Source organism: Ananas comosus, linkage group 1 (genome assembly GCF_001540865.1).
Source record: "Ananas comosus cultivar F153 linkage group 1, ASM154086v1, whole genome shotgun sequence".
Taxonomy (NCBI): domain Eukaryota; kingdom Viridiplantae; phylum Streptophyta; class Magnoliopsida; order Poales; family Bromeliaceae; genus Ananas; species Ananas comosus.
In genome coordinates this window covers 8,477,748-8,499,477 of record NC_033621.1, presented here as the reverse complement: position 1 = coordinate 8,499,477, position 21,730 = coordinate 8,477,748, and the positions used below count along the sequence as shown (strand labels likewise).

The following is a 21,730-nucleotide window of genomic DNA, read 5'->3' as shown; positions in this document are numbered from 1 at the left end:
CCAAGCTATTTAGGTGACACTATAGAATACTCAAGCTTACCTCTTCTCCTTCCTCCTTGAAGCAACCTTGGGAAAGCTTTGAGGTAAGCTTTGATCCCAAGTGTAGTAAAACCCTAGAATGAGTTTTGAATGACCTAGAAATGGGTTTTAATGGAATGATTAAAGAGTTTTGAAGCTTTCTTTTGCTTCTAAAGAGATCAAAACCTAGGTTTGCTATATAGGTGAGCTTGGACCACCTCTAATGGTGAAATCCAAACTAGGGATTTGGAAAGGCTAAGAATGGTTCTAATGGACTATTTAGAGTGTAATGAAGCTACTTTTGCTTCCCAATGAGATCAAACCCTAGGTTTTGATACACATTGGAGCTAGGGCACCAAATTGGGGCTTTTGCTCATGAGGGTTTCTAAGTGCAATTGACCCTCTCAAAACCTAATTGGGGGTATTTCCGACGCGTTGGTGCGCTCGGATTAACATTACGAAAAGTCAAAGTAAAGTTATGAGCAAAATGGCCTAATAAGGGTTCGTTTTGCCGCAGGTAAAGAAAGAGGCGTCTAAAAATTTCAAGAAAATCATCGGAGCACCTTTGGAAGCCTACGAGGTGGGTGGTGCTTTCCAAACTCATTGAAATTCTCTCTATGTCTAATGTGTCATTCTTTGAGCATATGTTCCATATATTGTTGCATGCAGTTAGGTAAAATCTAATGATAAAATGTGCATGTATTGCATGTTGTGAGCACACGGCATAATGACATGTTCTGTAGACCTAATAAATGTTCAAAACCCTATTAATGTATCAGAGAGAAAAATTTGAGCACCCAGTGAGCAAAAAGAAGCGAGTGGCACAATGACAAATCGAGTGGCATTTAGATAATGCCTAAAAGTAAGTAACACTAGAGTTAGTAGTGAAGCAAAGATCGAATGATATAAGAATAAACGTCACTAAAGCTAGACCAAAGAGAGCAATAAAGACGTATAAGAATAACGAATGTCAAAGTTAAGTAAGTGGGCAATAAGAACAGAAATGTAAAGAAAGGTAATTGCTAGAGTTAGCAAAAGCTAAAAGAAATGCAAAGAGTATAGCATGAGTTGCAATAAGAGTGATGTAAAGAACATAGAGCTAGCTTGTAAAGTCAAGATTGAACTTATAAATCCTTTGATAGGATCGATCATACTTCTATGAGTTCCGTGCTCAGAGGCGGTCGCTCCCCCTCGGGATGCGATCCGCAGGTATGCATCCGGTTGGAGTAGACCCGTAATGGACGTTCCTAGCTGGTGGTTCCTCGGGATTGATGGACTTAATTTGAAGCAATCAAAGTGGCAACCCGGGAGCTTAATGATTTAAAGAACAAAGAGCATGAGAACAAGGTAATGTTAAAAACAAAGAACATGCATAACCTTGCTATCTATTTAATGTTAGCATATTTCTAGCCTATTTAGTATGATAATTAGCATTCATGTATTTAATTGGTTACTATATCCTGCTTTATCTTTCTATGTATGCCTGAGTTATCCGAGGGAGTCCCGTTGGTAATTGTGTGGCCGAACCCACTGGGAACTTTGTTGTAGTTGCTCACCCACTATTTCCACAGATCCGAGACCGAGCGAGCCCGAGCACCGCGGTAAAGGTATCGCCCGCCTTCAGTTCAGTGCCACCACAGTTGGCGGGTTTTATTTGTAGTAAGTTACCTTGTGATCATCTTTTTATTATTATAGTATGTAAAAGAAATGATGAAAGAATGTAAAGATTTTGGAATGTAAGAATTCGTTAAATTACTAGATGAATGCAATGTATGTGATCCAAAATGAATCATAGTACAAGTGAATGTTTAGTTTTCCTTTTTCTTTCACTAATGGCTATTGCTTACCCTCGTGTAAGCCGTTTGTGTATGTTTCCGCTAGTGCACTTCTTATTGAAAATGTACATGTGATGAGCCTTGGGCGGATAGGGGAAACTCTGTCCGTTCGGCGTCTGTTTGACGTGCTCGGGTCGGGCCAAATTGGCATCGGTCCCGGGGCGTGACACACACCCTAATCCATTCAGCGACGCATCACTGTAAATCACATAATCCGCTCCAGTAATAGGCAGTGCTAGAATCGGGGCAGTAGTCAACCGTTCCTTTAGCTCTTGAAAGCTTCTTTCGGAGGCTTCATTCCACAGAAACTTAGCCCCTTTATGTGTCAGTCGGGTAAGTGATGTAGACATCTTTGCAAATCCCTCTACAAATCTTCGATAGTATCCTGCCAAACCAAGAAAACTTCGAATTTCTGTAACACTGGTCGGCCTAGGCCAATCTTTAATCGCTTCAATCTTCTTGGGATCCACAGCTATCCCAGCCTCTGAAATGACATGGCCCAGAAATGCTACTTCTCGAAGCCAAAATTCACATTTTTTTAACTTTGCAAACAGTTTCTTTTCGCGAAGTACTTGCAACACCGTTCTCAAATGACTTTCATGCTCCTCGTCACTTCGAGAGTAGATCAGAATATCGTCGATAAACACGATCACAAACCTATCCAAATAGGGCTTAAAGACACGATTCATTAAATCCATAAAGGCTGCTGGGGCATTCGTCAGTCCAAATGGCATAACTGTGAATTCATAATGCCCATACCGTGTCCTAAAAGCGGTCTTGAAAACTTCTTCAGGCTTGATCTTAAGCTGATGATAACCTGACTGTAAATCAATCTTAGAATATACTTTTGATCCTTGCAGCTGATCGAATAAATCATCAATTCGGGGTAATGGATATTTGTTCTTGATTGTGACTTTATTGATTTCTCGGTAATCCACACACAATCGAAGAGATCCATCTTTCTTCTTAACAAACAACACCGGTGCTCCCCAAGGAGATACACTCGGTCGAATAAAACCCTTATACAATAAATCCTGCAATTGTGCCTTCAGCTCTTTCAACTCAGCGGGTGCCATCCTATAGGGTGCTTTCGAGATAGGAGTTGTCCCAGGGACAAGATCAATCACAAACTCAACTTCCCTATCAGGTGGCATACTCGGCAACTCAGCTGGAAACACATCCCTGAACTCCCGCACAACTGGGATATCATCAATCTTGATAGCTTCACCACCACTCACAGAAATGCTAGCCAGATAGGCTACACAGCCTCTCCGAATCAACTGTCGTGCTCGCGAAGAACTAATAGTCATTGCGAACAATGAACTCTGACACCCCCTGTAAACAAACTCCTGCTGGCCCGGTTCCCTAAAGGTCACCGTTCTGTTCGTGCAATCTATGGTGGCATAATACTGAGTCAACCAATCCATACCCAATATTACATCAAACTCTCCAAGTTTGTGTAGTGCCAAAAGATCCACTGGCATAATCCAGTTGCCTACCCTAATTGGGGAGCGAGGACAAAACTCACGAACATCAAGGGTATGGTCAGGTACAATCACTCGTCCAGGATGCAAGGTAGGTACTACCTGAATGCTATGCAACTCGGCGAACTGCCGATTAATAAAAGAATGCGAAGCACTAGTATCAAATAATGCACGAACACGAATATCAAAAAGCGTAATAATACCTGCTACGACCTCCTCTGCTGCCGCGGCCTCCTCAGTCTGGGCGGCATACATGCGCCCACTCGAACCCTGTCGAGAACTCTCAGACTGCCGCTGTCCCGGTGGTCGTCTGTACTGCGAGGGTGCTGATGGGGTCCCCTGGCTCGGAGCTGAAGATGCAGGTGTAGACGCTGACGAGGGTGCAGGCAGAGAACGCCTCGGGCACTCTGAGCGAAAGTGGCCCTCCTGTCCGCAGAGAAAACATCTGCCCCCACGTTGTGGACACTGTGGTGGAAAGTGAGGCCCACCACAAATGACACAACGTGGCTGTCGACGACGCTCGGGTGCTCCACGGGGTGCTGAGGAACCTCGACCTCTCGACTGACCTGACTGGCCCCTCGGATATTTCGGTGGTCTCCTGAAGGGTTGCTGACCACTGCTCTCAGCTGCTGGCCTTTTTTCTTTACTTCGATCCACAATATCTCTTTCTTTCATAATCTCTGCCCCCTTTTCCACAATCAAGGCCCGGTTTACCACCTCTCTATACGTCGATAGGTTTGACGCCTGGACTAATCTGAAAATCGCAGGCCGCAAACCTGCCTCAAAAATCCGAGCCTTATCCTCATCATCTCTGACCACAAAAGGAACACAATGCAGCAATCGGGAAAACTCTCGCTCATACTCTGCTACTGTCCTGTCCCCCTGCCTCAGGTTTCTCAGATCCCTTTCCATTTGCCTCTTCACACTCTGCGAAAAATAGGTTGTCAGTAATAACTCCTTGAACCTCGTCCAGGTGATAGTGGATAAATCAGCACGGGGATCTTCACGGATATCCACCCACCACCTGTAAGCCTCACCGTCAAGATGGTGTGTCGCGAACCAGACCCAGTATCGCTCCTCAACAAAAGTATCATAAAATAATTTTTCCATATGCATTAACCATTTGTCAACCAACCAATGATTGGCTTTTTCCCCATCAAAGATACGAGGGTTGCAATGGCGAAATTCATTAAGTCGTTCCATCATCCGCTCTCGCTCATCCGCCCCCGCCATCTCGGGTAACACTGTCCCTGATGCCGCTACAGGTACTGGTGGTGGTACTACTGTCTCCTGTCGGGTCTCTGCCCTCGGCGCTTCTGGGGGTGTATCGGGGACTGGTGACTGTGCTCTCACTGTCGCGTCCCTGTCTGGTACTGGAGGTATAGAATCAGGAATCTCTCTATCAATCGTCTGCTGCAGTAATAAATCCTCTAATCTCTTCATTCTATCTTCCTGTCGACGCGCGGCATCCATCTGCTGTCGAGCTGCCGCAGCCTGCTGAGCAACCAAATCCGTCAGCTTCGCGAGTTGATCCTGCAACTCATGGATCCCACTAGCTCCAGAAGTAGCGGAGGTCCCCACTTCCTCCGCATTCGCCGCCTCAGCTGCCCCAGCGGCTTGCGAACGAGTCACAGGCATTTTAAGCTGCAGTACAAAACAAATATAGATTAATAAAACCTATACTATTTGACCTTTACTTTCGATATAAACCAACTAATCAAGTGAAAGCAATAAAATGTAACGCGTACTAACTTCCGATGTCACGTTGTCGGCCGCCAACGTGGCCCTCTGCAAAGTTAGCAATTGCACATTTCGATCAAACTCCTACCATTCGGAGTTTATAGATTACCCAATCAAAATACTTTCGCCAACAACAAACTCAACTAGACCTTGTCTCTCACGAGCCTATTCTTATAGTCCAACCAGCCTAAGGTTTGCTAGGTCTACTAAGACTCAACCCTAGGCTCTGATACCACTATAATCTGTCACACCCGGGTATCAGCGGAAGCATATCCGGTACGTGCACAGACCCGCCATACACCTGCAGTATATAAGGCGTCTACAAGAAACAAGTCGATAGGAGTAAAAGCATAAAATAACCCTTTCCAGATATCAGAGCATAGAAAAAGTCACAAGGACTAACAACAATAGAACAAAGAGTAACAATCCCAAAATCTTGACAACCGAGGAGGTATCCCCACTGAAACATCTAGCCCAACAGTAAATATACATCACGGGGTATACAAAAAGTAGGTACAATGGTAGTCACTCTATACACTGGACATCACCCTCGGCAGTAGCCCGAGTAGCAAGGTGATCAACTAGCATGCCCCTAGCAATGTCTAGCTAGACGCGACTCCCTTGCCACGATCCCTAGCCTCTCCTGTAGATGGCTCTGTAAAAATAACAACAAAAAGGGCGTGAGAACTATAAACAATAGTTCCCAGTGGGTAAGCCGCCAGCCTCGGCGAATTACACCACTAGGCTCATGATGTACTAAATAAAAGCGAAAGCAGTAATTGCATGATATGTATAATTATGCAATGCTAACAGGTAATGAGTGCGAAAGTAACGTGTAATCATAATCTCAACAGTAATGAATCAAGTGAATAATAGAAGTATAGCAACTATGATAAGCATGAACATAAGCATAAATGTGTAAGTAACTACTGTACACTATAACTGATAATCATTCATTACTGTCCAATTTTCTTAAGCATTTTCCTTTCATTCACAGGGATCTACACAGGGTAATCCAGCTTGCGCCGCGCCTAATGGCCCCGTGGTAGTGTACACTCCCCACGGCATTCCACTTCGGCACCCAATCCCGCACGGGCGAGCAATCTGTCGCGTAGGCCAACTCGGGAGTGCCGGCTTGTAGGGTGCGACCCTCACAAGCGTGTGCGAATGAGCACAATGGCAGCAAGAAAATCCACAGTCCAACATGTCTCAATCATCACTTTCCAACTTGCAAAGTTCTCGATCCTTTGATCGGAATTCTCAATATAATAAATATTGGCAATAACTAGTATCCACTAGATTAATAAGCATGCAAGAGTAATGTTAATTTACATATGGCATTAGAATCTTTCATTATCATTGCACAAGCATGTCATTGTTGTCTACTTTACAATCAATAAAGTCAACGAATGTTATTGTTCTCTACTTTATAGGAACATAATAAACTTATCTCTCGGTTGTTCTACTGAACTAAACAAGAATACCTCTATGCATAAATGTTCCCTACTTTATAGAGATTCTATTTCAATCATATAGCAAACATTATAGTGACATGTTCCAAGTTCTATATTAACCACGATTGCACACAATTATATTGATTCTATAATACATATAGAACATAGGGGCGCTTCACTTGCTCTGGTTAGGTCAAACCCACCTATTACTAAGCTCCAAACAGTCCAAAGGAAGTCCCAAAATCGGCTCAACGAAGGCCCAATGCTGCTGAAAACAAGGTACGAAAGTCGAGTCAATACTATAACCGAAATGTCCAATTTCGGTACAATTCGTACTTAGAGCAAAGTAGGAATTTGATTCCCTGTTTAGGGTTAGTTTGATACCTCAAATTAGGCTTCCAAAAGGCCCTCCACTGCCTATCAAAGACGGTCCAAGGGTCAAATGCCCTCTCGCTGCGAACAAAACCGAAACGGCGTCAAGATGCTTGTATATAAGCTATATTAGTCGAAATCTAGAAATTTCAGTTTTCTAGCTGAAATTCTTGCTTACCCTGGGTCAGAACACCTACTAAACCAACTCCCGAGGTCACCAATTATGCCCAATGTGAATTGGGAACCTGCTGCGAAGAAGTAAGTTTCAAATTGCATCAAATGCCCGAGTAAACTTCGTATAGTTCCGAACTAGCTTCATAATTAGCTAAATATTCCATTAAGCTTCAAAGTAGCCTAACCCTGGTCTAAGGAGGTTAACTCACAGCTAATTAATCCAACTGTAACTACTGAAATCTCAGATTAAAGCAACTAGAAGCAACAATCACGAAACTATACATAACTCGTCCAATAGATTGCCGAAAGTTGAAAAAGTGAGCCGATTACCTTCTCAAGCTTGCAACCAGTGAGTTACTGGTCCAGGGCTGCGAAAAGCTCTCCAAAACACTCCCTCACACGTCCACCAAGGCTCAGCAACACTCCCAAACAGCGAAGAGCGAGCTCGGCGACGACGACCGTGCAAAACGGTGACTTCTTTGTAGAGAGAGAAAATCCCTAGAGAGAGAGTGTGAGGAAGGTGAGGAAACCCTTCTCTGAGCTCTACTACCTTCCAAGGTGCTCCAGAGCTCGAGCTGGATCAGGTAGATAAGGATCAGGAGGTGAAATGACCAAAAAACCCTGCTGTCCCGCAGCAGCTGACTCTGCTGCTTGCTGTACCGGTACAGCATTAGGCTTGTACCAGTACACAAATGCAGAAATTACAGATTTCGCAATTTTAATGCACTTTCTCACTTCTAGCTTTCCGATCACTCTCAAACTTATTTGTAAACATCTTTAAACCCTTTAGAACATGTGGGAAGGTTCCAAATGTCATTCCTCACTCGAACTTTGCAATTTATTGAAGTTCTGTATACTATAATACAATAAGTTTAGGAGTCGCTTCAACGACGCACTTTCTCACATTCAGAAGTCTAATAACCCTCAAAATTGACCCACAACACCTTTGCCAATATTAGGACCTGTGGTTACATGCCACTCCTCAACCCCACTTCCAACTTTTATAATTTTGCAAAGTTCAAGATACTACAAACATTAGCAAATAGGCCCCTCAACTTTAACTCTGTAGCAGACTTCACTGGGCTGTTAGACCCAAGGTGTACCGGTACACGGGCTCCCGTACCGGTACAGCCCTGCACAGAGGTCCAAACCCGAGAGCAATGTCTCTCGGTTTCGCAGCTTGTGTACCGGTACACGGGTCCCGTACCGGTACACCTTCATGCAGACTCAAACCTGAGAGCAACCTGTGCTCGGGTTGCTTGCTGTACCAGTACAACCACCGTGGTGTACCGGTACACAATGCTCCAGATTTCTGTTTTAGCTCCGATTCGAGTCTACTTCACGCCGCTCGATGCTAAAACCCTTCTAACCCTTTCTAAACTCATTTTCACCCTTCCAACCTTGTTGGAATGTAAAATGGAACTCGCCAGCCCCTTTCTCTCGACACTTTAGCCAATTTGATCAAAGTTCGATAATCGTTTTCGGGTTTCGACATGTTACATGAGGTGGTCATATCAAAAAAAGCCTATATAGTCGAGGAGAGTCTTCATACATTATTGGTAATAAAAAATTAAACTTGTTGGCGGAATTACTTGCTCAAAAAAGCAATATCCAGCATTCGAGGGTTAGCAAGAGCTCACAAAATAAAACAAAGAAAAGAAAGAAGAACTAGACGCCGACCTCTTGACAATGCCGTCTCGATACCTCTCCACCAGCAGCAATGATCGGTGCTGCTTTTTGAGAACAAAGAGTAGCAAAAGCAATTAAAAGAATAAAAAGAAAAGAAATAGAGCATGAATAGTAATTAGCCGAAGAAATTAATTACAAGGACTCACAAAGAAATTTACACGGACATGGAATGGGTGATAGATTTTTATAGGTATGTAAAATCAGACGAAAATTAAATACATACCAAAATCTAGGATCAAAATAAAATAAGATAACTCACAGAGCGCCATAGAGAAGAAATTCTTGATCAATCTTGCGGAAGCATGAAGTCCGGCTATGATCTGAAAGTCACGAAACGAACTTGGGTGATTTGGTTTCTCCCCCTATCTCAGGCACTCTACCGTATGGTGTGGAGCCGATGGTAATTCTTCACCAGAATGCGTATGAGAAGGTGGCAGGACCTATACCCCTTTATATAGAGTCTAGATCGACTTTCCATCAAAGTCTGATTAGGATTCTATTTAAATTTAAAATAGATGGGATAGGGATAAAATATACCATATCAAGTAGTTCTAAATCTGTTAGGATTGACCTTTATCTATAGCGAATCCTAATTTAAATATGATTAATTGGGCCACAATATATGGAAATCCTAACAACCTCCCACTTGGCTCATATTAATCATATTCCATTAACGGATTTTCTATACTCCAAATTAAACTTTATTGCGCATTATTGGAAACTTTATGGTGAAATACCATAGAACTCGATCTTTAGCTCAAACTAAAAGACTACAATGATAGGAACTACGGCGGTCCACCTCTTCATAACGAAATTTTCCTTCCATAATTACCGTATCATCTTCACCTCCTAGCCGAGCACTTTATATGGCACAACTCTATGAATGAACTTAAACTGTATGTTCATTCGTTAATAGACGAAACTTTGTCTATTAAATGGTGCAACACAGCTGCATTAAACTTTAACTTTATTGAAAAAGATAAATGTTAAAACTTTATACATCAAAAGAACTAATCAAACCCATACTTTTAACACGATCGGTATTTGACCCAGGTGCCGGCCCCTTGGTCATTGGGTTTGCAATCATATACTTGGTACTGATATATTCAATTGTAACATAACCTTCATATATTTTCTCTCTCACAACAAGATATTTAGTGTCTAAATGTTTACACTCTGCTATAATCTTGTTGTTATTGGCAAAGGAAAACGTAGCTGAACTATCACAGAAAATCTTTATCGGACGAGCACTTGAGTCCACACTTCTTAAGTCTGTGATAAAATTCCTAAGCCAAATAGCCTGTAATGTGGTTTCGTAATATGCAATATGATCCAAAGTTCCTTTCAAATACCTCATAACCTTTTTCTTTTTTCTTTTTTTTCTATCTGTTCAATTTCTAATTGGTTCTGGGACACTAAAAATCAGTAAGCTTATCCCCTTTCTAGACAGGAGCAATACTGGGCTTATATGCAATAGCCCAAGATCATTACCGGCAAACAAAATATCATCAATATAAAGGACTAAGACAATTATTTTACTCCCACTAACCTTTAAATATATACATTGATCAACAATATTTTCCTTAAAACCAAAGGTAAAAATAATTTGAAACAATTTGAGATACCACTGTTGGGAGGCCTGTTTTAGTCCATATATTGATTTCTTTAATTTGCATACCAACTGCTCCTTTTCCTTTTGCGAGAATCCTTCAAGTTGATTCATATACACCTCTTTATAGAGATCCCCATGAGCAACCAGAGCCATAATAATACGGAAAGATTCTTTTCTAGATACTGGAGAAAAAGTCTCTTTATAGTCAATGCCTTCTTTCTGAGTAAATCTTTTTGCCACAAGAGGGGCCTTGTATCTTTCTATGTTACCTTTGGAGTCTCATTTGATTTTATAAACCCATTTACATCCTACGGGCTTAACTCCAATAGGTAACTCAACAAGATCCCATACCTTCTTGTGGTTCATGGATTCAATCTGATCCTTCATAGCATTGTACCAATCCGTAGAATTATTACTATTTATGGCTTCGGAAAAACTAAGAGTATCATCTAGACTCTAGCCATTCTCATAAAGATAGACAATATAATCACTGGATATAGCCGGTCTTCTCTGTCTTGAGGATGTTCTTAAATCTATCTGATTATCCACATGTACATCTTGATGTGGATTATTTACTTATACATCTTTATATGAATTATCCACTTGTATATCTTGATGTAAATTATCCACATATACATTTCTTGATGTGAATTATCAATGATAGGTTCACAATCACTTTGTGGTTCCAAAACGACTTGTCTTCCACTGGAATAGGAACCATCAAATCGTGAGGGACAATAGTTGGTCTGTCATGTAGAGAATCCGAATGCTCTTGAATTTCCTCAAATTCAATGAACCGAGGCTCAGAGCTCCTACTAATTGCACCATCCTCAATAAACCGTGCTGTTTTAGTGTCTGCAATCTTTATAGGAAGTGATGGACAGTAAAATTTATACCCTTTGGACCTTTCTGAATAACCAATAAAATATCCTGATATAGTTTGAGGGTCCAATTTCTTTATTTGCGGATCATACAATTTGGACTCAGCTTGACAAATCCATGTATAAAAATATCTTAAACTGGGTTTCCTATCTGTCCAAAGCTCAAAAGGAGTCTTAGTGACAGCCTTAATAGGACCTGATTAAGAATAAACATGGCAGTTTTGAGTGCCTCACTCCACAATGATATCGGAATTCCTGATCATACTCCTGAGCATATCAATTAATGTGCGGTTTCTTTTTTCAGCAATACCATTCTAATCAGGTGTCCCTGGCATGGTGTACTGTGGAACAATTCCGCACTGCTCCAGAAACTTAGCAAAAGGCCCAGGGATTTGGCCTTTTGTCTGTTTGTCTACCAAAATATTCACCATCCCTATCTGATCTGACTACTTTTATCATTTTCTCGAGTTGATTTTCTACTTCAGCTTTATATGCCTTGAAGGCATCTAATGGTTCAGATTTTTCTTAAACAAGTAGAGATAGCCATATCGAGAGTAGCCGTCAGTAAATGTGATAAAATATTTATGGCGAGTAATAGAGAGAGGAAGAGGTCCGCATATATTGGTATATGAATCAACTCTAATGTTCCATCACATCATTTAGCACCTTTAGAGGAGGTTTTGGTATGCTTTCTCTTTATACAGTCCACACACATTCCAAACTCAGAGAAGTCAAAATCATCTAAAATGCCTTCTCTAATTAACTTTTGGATTCTCTGTTTCGAGATGTGTCCCAACATCTTATGTAACACACTGGACTTTCGCAAATTGCAAGGTTCGAGTGTTTGGGTTTGGTGTTCCGAGCTTTCCCACACTTGGTGGAGGGTCGTAGACTATATTCCGACCAAAAAGTTCGAAATCTGAGTTTCTGGGCAAGTCCTCAGATTTTTACTCTTAGGGACCGGTCCCTGATGGGAGAGACCGGTCCCCCACGGCGAGGCAACCGGTCCCCGGCTGGGGAGATCGGTTCCTGAGAGCTGGTTTTGCGGGAGGGTCCCGAGGGTCCGGTCCCAGCTAGGAGAGACCGGTCCCTCTGGACGAAAACTGCCCAGTTTGGGCTGATGCTTAGGATGATTAGTTGAGGGACTTTTCTGGATTTTGTTATATGAGAGGGCTTTTAGGCCATTTCCCTTCTCTCTTTCCCTCACTTCTCACTCTCTCACACACTCTAGAAAGAGAATAAGAAGGAGAAGGAGAAGAAGGAGAAGTAGAAGATTAAGCAAGAAGACTTGGAGCATCTTCCTCTCCTTCTCTTCCCACCTTGTTGGTGCTTGGAGGCTTGGACTTGGAGCTTACTAGAGAGGAGATCTTCACTCTTGGAGCTTGGATTGGAGCTTCTAAAGAGGTTAGTTGCTTGTTCCTCCCCTCTAGACCTAGTTTTGATGGATTTTGGAAGATGAAACCCTAGATTTGAATTTTAGGGTTTATTTTGGGACTTTTTGTTTGAGGCTTGTGGGGCTAATCTAATGGAATTAGAACCTTAGTTTAGGTTGCTTTAGAAGGGATTTGACTTCCATTTGAGCTTTGATGAGGGATTTCTTCACTATAGGTGAGATTTTGGCCCTTTTGTCTAGTTGGTTAATGTTTGAGCTAGTGGTTGTTCGTTAGATTCGTTTAACCCTCATTTTGATGCTTCTAGGGTACTAGGAGGCTAGTGGACACCTTCGTTTCGGCGAAACGAAGGGTTGCGCGTTGTTCGGTGGGTTTGACCTAGCCTAGCATATGAGAAATTCTCATATCCAATGTTTTATGCTTCGTAAAGTAGAAATTCATGCATTTCCATGACAAATGTATTTATTGTGGATTTTAGAATGCTTAACATGCCTATGTTATGTGTAATGAATTTTTGGGCCTCTATGTAGTAGAGAACTAGCATCTGGAACCTGTACATGAGACCGGCATTCCATGTAAGGCTTGGGATCGCGTATCTATATTGAAATTGGAAATTATATCCTGCCCTTGGACTTACGTTTAAATAAGAGGCTACTTTATGCTATAGAGAGGCTTGGAAGACTTGCACTACTTGAGAATAATTGGGCTAATGTCATTAAGCAGCATTAAGCTCGGGTCATGTTCGAACCTAGTGTTAAAGTCATGAATGAAACATAGAATATGAAATGTGCTTAACTTATAGCAATGCTGAAGTGTCATAAAGAGGCACTAAGTAAGGTGAGTGTTGAGACATCACATGGAGACATAGAACTAGACCGTTCGGTTGCTAGTGGCTTTTACCATGTTAGAGACATGATGATTGGGTACTTAAGCTGTTGACAACGCTTGCTTGCCATTTGTGCTCATTCGCACATGCTTGTGAGGGTCGCTCCCTACAAGCCGGCACTCCGGAGTTGGCCTACGCAACTTATGTTCGCTCGTGCGGTATCGAGAAACCTACGGGGTCGGGAGGGATAGACTCATTTCCAGAGTGGGAATGCTGGAGCTACCTGTAATACACTGAACTTTTGCCAATTGCAGAGTTCGAGTGTGTGGAAGGCAAAGTGGAATTATCCTACATATTCTAAAAGCCTTGGACAAGTTTTTGGACAAGTTAGAGGGTGATTGGAAAGCTAAAAGCAAGAAAGTGCATTGCAATTGCGAATTTTGCATTTTCTGCATTGGTGTACCGGTACAAGCCTAATGCTGTACCGGTACAGCAAGCAGCAGCAGCAGCTGCGTGGCAGCTTGGACATTTTGGTCTTTTTACTCAGCATGCTTATCCCTTTTACCTCCAGTTCGACCCCTGCAACCTGGATAAGCCTCTCTGAGCTCAGCAAGGTAGGTTTGAAGGTTCCTTCTCTCTCTAGAATCTCTCTCTCTCTCTCTCTACAAAGAAATTGACGCTTTCGCTTGTTTTCGTCGCTTTGCTTGTTCTTCGCTAGTTGCGAGTGTTGCGGAGCCCTTGTGAACGTGTGAGAGAGTACTTTGGAAGTCTTTTCGCAGCTCTGGACCAGTGAGCTGCTGGTTAGAGGCTTGAAGAGGTAATCGACTCAACCTTTTTCCGTAATCGAGGCTTAATTACTCGAATAGTGGCTGATTTTAGGTTTCGTTGTTTCCAGCTGAGAGAAAAGGGGATTTGCTGCTTTGACAGGGTCAGATACTATAGCTTAGTTTAGTTGGAACTGAGTTTATGATCTAAGAAGGTATAGTACCTGTTTCTTTTCATCGCGTTGCGCAAGAAATTCAGATTAAAGGCTGATTTGGATTCGGTTTCAGCAGCAGGTTTGGAAATTGATTCCAGCAGCTAGAGAGGAGTTATCTAGCTGTGATTTACCCATTTCTAATCTAGGGAAAGGCTGCCTTGAAGCTTGGTGAAGGTAAGTAGGAATTTATGATTCTAATTCGGAACTAAACATGGTTTAATTAAACAGCTTGATGCAGTTTGGACTCTTTTCTTCACAGCAGGTTTCCGAATCACTCTGAGTTAATTGGTGACCTTGGGAACGGGTTTGGAAAATATTTCAACTAAGGGTAAGCTAATATTTCAGTTAGAAAACTGATTAAGTGAAGTTCCGGCTATATTAACTAGTATACGAGTATTTTGACGTCGTTTTGGTATTGCTCGCAGCGTGGGTGCAACCGACCTGTGAATCAGCTTCAATTGACATTGGAGAGCCTTTAGAGGTTAAATTGGAGGTACTAAAGTGAACCAAAATCAGGGATTCAAATTTCAATATAGTACAATTGAGAATTTTACCGAAATTCAACCTTTGGTAATAGTTTCCAATACAGTTCTGATGCTTTGTTTTCAGCAAGGTTGAGGCCTAGTTGAGCTAATTTCGGGACTCTTTTAGGCTGAATCGAGCTTAGTGCTAGGTGGGTCGGACCTAACCGGAGCAAGTGAACTCCTTCTATGTTCATTATGAAGCTATATAACTACGAATTAGACATAATTATGTGAATCATGAATGATTGCCTTCTCTTTGAGTTTAAATGCATAAACAATAAATAATGATGCAATCAATGTATGTCTCGGTTAATAGTATGTTCAAACATTGTCATTGACTAGTAGTTGATGCAAATGACATATGTAATTATATAGTTCTTTTATCTAGTCATTTAATCTGGTGGATACTAACATGCTATGTTCAAATCCGACCTAAAAGTCGAGGGTAAGAACCTTATATATGTTTAGAGATGACTATTGAGAATTGTTAACTATTTATTACATTTGCTTGCCATTGTGCTCATTCGCACATGCTTGTGAGGGTCGCTCCCTACAAGCCGGCACTCCGGAGTTGGCCTACGCGACAGTTGCTCGCCCGTGCGGGATTGGGTGTCGAAGTGGATTGCCGTGGGGAGTGTACACTACCACGGGGCCATTAGGCGCAGGGCAAGCTGGACTACCTTGAGTAGATCCCTATGAATGAAAGGAAAGTGCTAAAGGGAATTGGACAGTAATGAATGATTACCAGTTACAGTGTATAGTAGTTACTTACACATTTATGCTTATGTTCATGCTTATCATAGTTGCTATGCTTCTATTATTCAGTTGATTCATTACTGTTGAGACTATGATTACATGTTGCTTACATGCTCATTACCTGTTAGCATTGCATAATTATATATCATGCATTTTCTGCTTTCGCTTTCATTTAGCACATCATGAGCCTAGTGGTGTAATTCGCCGAGACTGGCGGCTTACCCACTGGGAACTATTGTTTATAGTTCTCACGCCCTTTTGGTGGTTGTTTTTATAGAGCCATCTACAGGAGAGGCTAGGGATCGTGGCAAGGCTACAGGAGAGGCTAGTGATCGTGGCAAGGGAGTCGCGTCTAGCTAGACATTGCTAGGAGCATGCTAGTCGATCACCTTGCTACTCGGGTTAAGGCCGAGGGTGATGTCCCTATGTATAGAGAGACCACCATTGTACCTATTTTTGTATACCCCGTGATGTATATTTACTTTTGAACCAGATGTTTTTGTTGTGATACTTCTTCTTGTGGTTGAGATTTTTGGATTGTATACTCTTTGTTCTTTTACTGATAGTATATCGACTTGTACATTGCTCTGATATCAGGATAGGACTTTCTTTGTTTTACTTCCTATCGACTTGCTTTCTTCATAGACGCCTTATATACTGTAGGTGTATGGCGGGTCTGTGCACGTACCGGATATGCTTCTGCTGGTACCCAGGCGTGACAGATTATAGTGGTATTAGAGCCTAGGGTTGAGTCTTAGTAGACCTAGCAAACCTTAGGTTGGTTGGACTATAAGAATAGGCTCGTGAGAGACGAGGTCTAGTCGAGGCTGTTGTTAGCGAAAGTATTTCGATTGGGTAAAGTATAAACTCCGAATAGTAGGAGTTTGATCGGAATGTGCAATTACTAACTTTGCAAAGGGCCACGTTGGCGGCCGACAATGTGACATCGAAAGTTAGTACGCGTTACATTTCGTTACTTTCGCTTAATTAGCTGGTTTATATCCTCAATGAAGGGTCAGTAGTATAGGTTTTATTAATCTATATTTGTTTTTGTGCTGCAGCTCAGGATGCCTTTGACTCGTTCGCAAGCCGCCGGGGCAGCTGAGGCGGCGGATGCAGAGGAAGTGGGGACTTCTGTTACTTCGGGATCTAGTGGGATCCATGAGTTGCAGGATCAGCTTGTGAAGCTGACAGATTTGGTTGCTCAGCAGGCTGCGGCTGCACGACAGCAGATGGACGCTGCGCGTCGACAGGAGGATAGAATGAAGAGGTTAGAGGATTTACTACTGCGGCAGACGACAGACAGAGAGATTCCTGATCCTATACCTACAGTACCAGACAGGGATGCGACAGTAAGAGCACAGTCACCAGTACCTGACACACCCCTAGTAACTCCGAGGGCGGAGACCCCACAGGAGACAGTAGTACCACCACCAGTACCTGTAGCGGTATCAGGGACAATGTTACCTGAGATGGTGGGGGCTGAGGAACGAGAGCGGATGATGGAACAATTGAATGAATTCCGTCGTTGCACCCCTCGTATCTTTGACGGGGAGAAAGCAGATCACTGGGTGGTCGAGAAATGGTTAATGCACATGGAGAAGTTATGCTATGATACATTTGTCGAGGAGCGATATCGAGTTTGGTTTGCGACGCACCACCTTGACGGCGAGGCTTACAGGTGGTGGGTGGACATTCGTGAGAATCCCCGTACTGATTTGTCTGCTATCACGTGGAACAGGTTCAAGGACTTACTGTTGACAACCTACTTTCCCCAGAGTGTAAAGAGGCAAATGAAAAGGGACAAGGCTCGCATATTTAAGGTGGGTTTGCGACCTGCGATTTTCAGATTGGTCCAGGCGTCAAACCTCTCTACTTACAGGGATGTTGTGAATCGGGCCTTGATTGTTGAGAAGGGGGCAGAGATAATGAAGGAAAGGGACATCGTGGATCGAGGAAAAGGAAAGAGGCCAGCAGCTGAGAGTAGTGGTCAGCAATCTCTCAAGAGACCGCCAAAGTATCCGAGAGGCCAGTCGGGACAGTCGAGGGGCCGAGGTTCGTCAGCACGCCGTGGAGCGCCCGAGCGTCGTCCACAGCCGCGTTGTGTTATCTGTGGTGGGCCTCACGTACCGCCACAGTGTCCACAACGTGGGGGCAGATGTTTCCTCTGTGGTCAGGAGGGCCACTTTCGCTCAGAGTGCCTGAGAGGTTCTTTGCCTGTACCCTCGTCAGCTTCTGCGCCTGCATCTTCAGCTCCGAGCCAGGGGACCCTGACAACACCCTATCAGTCTAGGCGACCACCAGGACAGCGGCAATCGGAGAGTTCGCAGCAGGGTTCGAGTGGGCGGATCTACGCCGCCCAGACTGAGGGCGCCGCAGCATCAGAGGAGGTCGTAGCAGGTATCATTATGCTTTATGATATTCGTGTTCGTGCATTATTTGATACTGGTGCTTCGCATTCTTTTATTGATCGGCAGTTCGCCGAGTTGCATAGCATTCCTTTAGCACCTACCTTGCATCCAGGACGAGTGATTGTACCTGACCATACCCTAGATGTTCGTGAGTTTTGCCCTCGCTGCCCAGTTAGGGTAGGCGACTGGATTATGCCAGTGGATTTATTGGCACTACACAAACTAGGTGAGTTTGATGTAGTATTGGGTATGGATTGGTTGACACAGTATTATGCCACCATAGATTGCACGAACAGAACGGTGACCTTTAGGGAACCGGGTCAACAGGAGTTTGTTTATAAGGGGTGTCAGAGTTCATTGTTCGCAATGACCATTAGCTCTTCGCGAGCACGACAGTTGATACGGAGAGGATGTGTAGCCTATTTGGCTAGCATTTCTGTGAGTGACGGAGAAGCCGTCAAGATTGATGATATCCCGGTTGTGCGAGAATTCGGGGATGTGTTTCCAGCTGAATTGCCGGGCATGCCACCTGATAGGGAGGTTGAGTTTGTGATAGATCTTGTCCCTGGGACTACCCCTATTTCTAAAGCGCCTTATAGGATGGCACCCGCTGAATTGAAAGAGCTGAAGGCACAGTTACAAGATCTTTTAGATAAAGGCTTCATTCGGCCTAGTGTGTCGCCTTGGGGAGCACCGGTGTTATTTGTTAAGAAAAAGGATGGATCTCTTCGATTGTGTGTGGATTACCGAGAAATCAACAAAGTCACAATCAAGAACAAATATCCCTTACCCAGAATCGATGATTTATTTGATCAGTTGCAAGGATCGAAAGTGTATTCCAAGATTGATTTGCAATCTGGGTATCATCAGCTTAAGATCAAGTCTGAAGATGTCTCTAAGACCGCTTTTAGGACACGGTATGGGCATTATGAATTTACAGTTATGCTATTTGGACTGACGAATGCCCCAGCAGTTTTTATGGATTTAATGAACCGTGTCTTTAAGCTATATCTGGACAGGTTTGTGGTCGTGTTTATCGACGATATCTTGATCTATTCTCGAAGTGATGAGGAACATGAAAATCATTTGAGAATGGTGTTGCAAGTACTTCGAGAAAAGAAATTGTTCGCAAAGTTAAAGAAATGCGAATTTTGGCTTCGAGAAGTGGCATTTTTGGGCCATGTGATTTCAGAAACTGGGATAGCTGTGGATCCAAAGAAGATTGAAGCGATTAAAGATTGGCCTAGGCCGACCAGTGTCACAGAAATTCGGAGTTTCCTTGGTTTAGCGGGATACTATCGAAGATTTGTAGAAAGATTTGCGAAGATGTCTACGTCTCTCACGCAACTGACACATAAAGGGGCTAAGTTTCTGTGGAACGAGGCTTGCGAAAGAAGCTTTCAAGAGTTGAAAGAATGATTGACCACCGCCCCGATTCTGGCATTACCTGTTACTGGAGTAGATTATGTGATTTACAGCGATGCGTCGCTGAATGGATTAGGGTGTGTTCTAATGCAGAATGGCAGAGTCATTGCTTATGCATCTCGCCAATTGAAAGATTATGAAAAGAACTACCCTACACATGATCTTGAGTTAGCAGCTGTGGTGTTTGCATTAAAGCTTTGGCGCCACTACCTCTACGGTGAACGTTGCGAAGTTTACACATATCATAAAAGCTTAAAGTATCTGTTTACTCAGAAGGAATTAAACTTAAGACAGCGTAGATGGTTGGAGTTGCTTAAGGATTATGATTTGACTATTCTTTATCACCCAGGAAAAGCTAATGTTGTAGCAGATGCTTTAAGTCGAAAATCGACGGAAAATTTAGCGATGTCGATAACTATGCAACCCCTGTTGGTAAAGGAAATGGAGCAGTTGAGTTTGGAAGTTGTAGCTCCTGATACACCTTGGAGACTTATGTCATTGGTAGTGCAACCTACCCTGATCGATCGAATTAAAGAAAAGCAAACTCATGATGAATTCCTACAAAAGATTCGAGCAAAGATCATTACTGATCCTGTTGGCGACTTTCAAGTGGATGATCAGGGATTACTAAAATTCGGTGATAGAATTTGTGTACCTGCCGATCCAGATTCTAAAGAGGAAATTTTAAAGGAAGCACATCGGGCACCATATACTTTACACCCTGGGAGTATAAAAATGTATAAAGATTTGAAATCAACTTACTGGTGGCCTGGAATGAAAAAGAAAGTTGCTGATTTTGTGACCAGATGCTTAACCTGTCAGCAGGTTAAGGCTGAACATCGACTTCCTGCAGGAAAACTTCAAAGCTTATCCATACCAGTGTGGAAGTGGGAGAGGATTAAGATGGATTTTATTATTGGATTACCTCGCTCACAAGCAGGTCATGATGCAATTTGGGTAATTGTAGATAGATTGACTAAATCTGCCCACTTTATTCCAATTCATACAGTGTGGTCGGGAGAAAGACTCGCACAAGTGTACCTCGATGAAATTGTGCGATTACATGGAGTACCAGCCTCTATTGTTTCTGATAGAGACACCCGATTTGTTTCGCATTTCTGGAGGAGTTTACAGGAGGCTTTGGGTACCCGATTGGATTTTAGTACTGCTTTCCACCCCCAGAGTGATGAGCAGTCGGAGCGTACCATTCAAACCCTTGAGGATATGTTGAGGGCCTGTGTGATTGATTACCAGGGTAGTTGGCCACAGTTCCTACCGATGGCTGAATTTGCTTATAATAATAGTTATCAAGTAAGCATTCAGATGGCACCTTTTGAAGCCCTGTATGGTAGAAAGTGTAGATCACCCCTTCATTGGAGTGATGTAATATACCGTAATTCGGAAAATAAGAAAATGTCGAACTTTAGTCAAATTGACCAAAGTGCGAGGACGGTACACTTCGGAAAGTCCGAAGGTGTTAAAACGATTAAAAGCGAGTTACGGGAGGTTTTCGAGAGCTATAGAATCAAAATCTGCATTCAGCAGTTTTGAGCTCTCGGGGACCGGTCCCTGGTAGGAGAGACCGGTCCCCGAACGCGTATGAAGAGAGACAGCCGAAAAATCGGCTAAGTCCTGAGGGATTAGCTCTCGGGAACCGGTCCCTGCCGGAGAGACCGGTCCCCTCAAAGAGAGACCGGTCGCATTGCGCGCAGCAGCTCTGGCTGCGCTGGGAGAGCTCTCGGAGACCGGTCCCTAGTCGGGGAGACCGGTCCCCGAGCCCAAAATCTGCCCAGTCCAGGCAGTGGAATAAGGTGAAACTTGAGGGGTTTATTTGCATTTTGGCAACCCAATAGCTATGTTATGGGGCCTAATGAGATTTTCTCTCATTTTTCCCCTCTCATTCCCTCTCATCCTTCTTTCTCTCTCCAGAAGACAAAGAAGGAGAAGAAGAAGACAAGGAAAGGAAGGAAAAGAAGGAGAAGAAAAAGGAGAAGAAGAAGAGGAAGTGAAGAAACTCCCCCTCCCTCATCTCTAGCTTGGAAAAGGAGGGCTTACAAGGTAAGCTTTGAACCCTAATCATGGTAGAACCTAATCTAGGGTTTGGATTAAGCTTAAAATGGGTTTTATGGAACCATTTGAGTATTTGAAGCTTTTCTTTT

At 43.1% G+C, this 21,730-nt stretch overlaps 2 protein-coding genes and 2 long non-coding RNA genes across 6 annotated transcripts in view; 2 read left to right on the top strand and 2 right to left on the bottom strand.

Annotated features, from left to right (window-relative positions):
- On the bottom strand, positions 3,621-4,570 carry LOC109710883. The gene is made up of 2 exons (XM_020233715.1): positions 3,904-4,570; positions 3,621-3,802 (listed from the first exon to the last, which is right to left on the bottom strand). Exons 1-2 carry the CDS (start codon positions 4,568-4,570, stop codon positions 3,621-3,623), a joined length of 849 nt encoding a protein of 282 aa, XP_020089304.1.
- LOC109707790 lies at positions 5,715-6,978 on the bottom strand. The gene is made up of 3 exons (XR_002215573.1): positions 6,916-6,978; positions 6,735-6,799; positions 5,715-5,732 (listed from the first exon to the last, which is right to left on the bottom strand). It is a non-coding gene; the product is annotated as an uncharacterized LOC109707790 (long non-coding RNA).
- Positions 14,046-16,030, top strand: LOC109721395. 3 transcript variants are annotated; one of them, XR_002219212.1, is made up of 8 exons: positions 14,046-14,090; positions 14,195-14,293; positions 14,372-14,455; positions 14,529-14,629; positions 14,718-14,783; positions 14,881-14,948; positions 15,065-15,128; positions 16,013-16,030. It is a non-coding gene; the product is annotated as an uncharacterized LOC109721395 (long non-coding RNA). The 3 variants fall into 3 exon arrangements; XR_002219213.1 differs by lacking the exon at positions 14,046-14,090 and having other exon boundaries at positions 14,161-14,293; positions 14,532-14,629; XR_002219211.1 differs by lacking the exon at positions 14,046-14,090 and having other exon boundaries at positions 14,161-14,293.
- The window catches only part of LOC109719386, a 7,519-nt gene continuing 2,773 nt past the window's right edge, over positions 16,985-21,730 (top strand). The window contains exon 1 of the mRNA XM_020246026.1: positions 16,985-18,135. Within this exon, the coding sequence (XP_020101615.1) occupies positions 16,998-18,135 (1,138 nt within the window). The 5' untranslated portion in view covers positions 16,985-16,997. The remainder of the gene's footprint in view (positions 18,136-21,730) is intronic.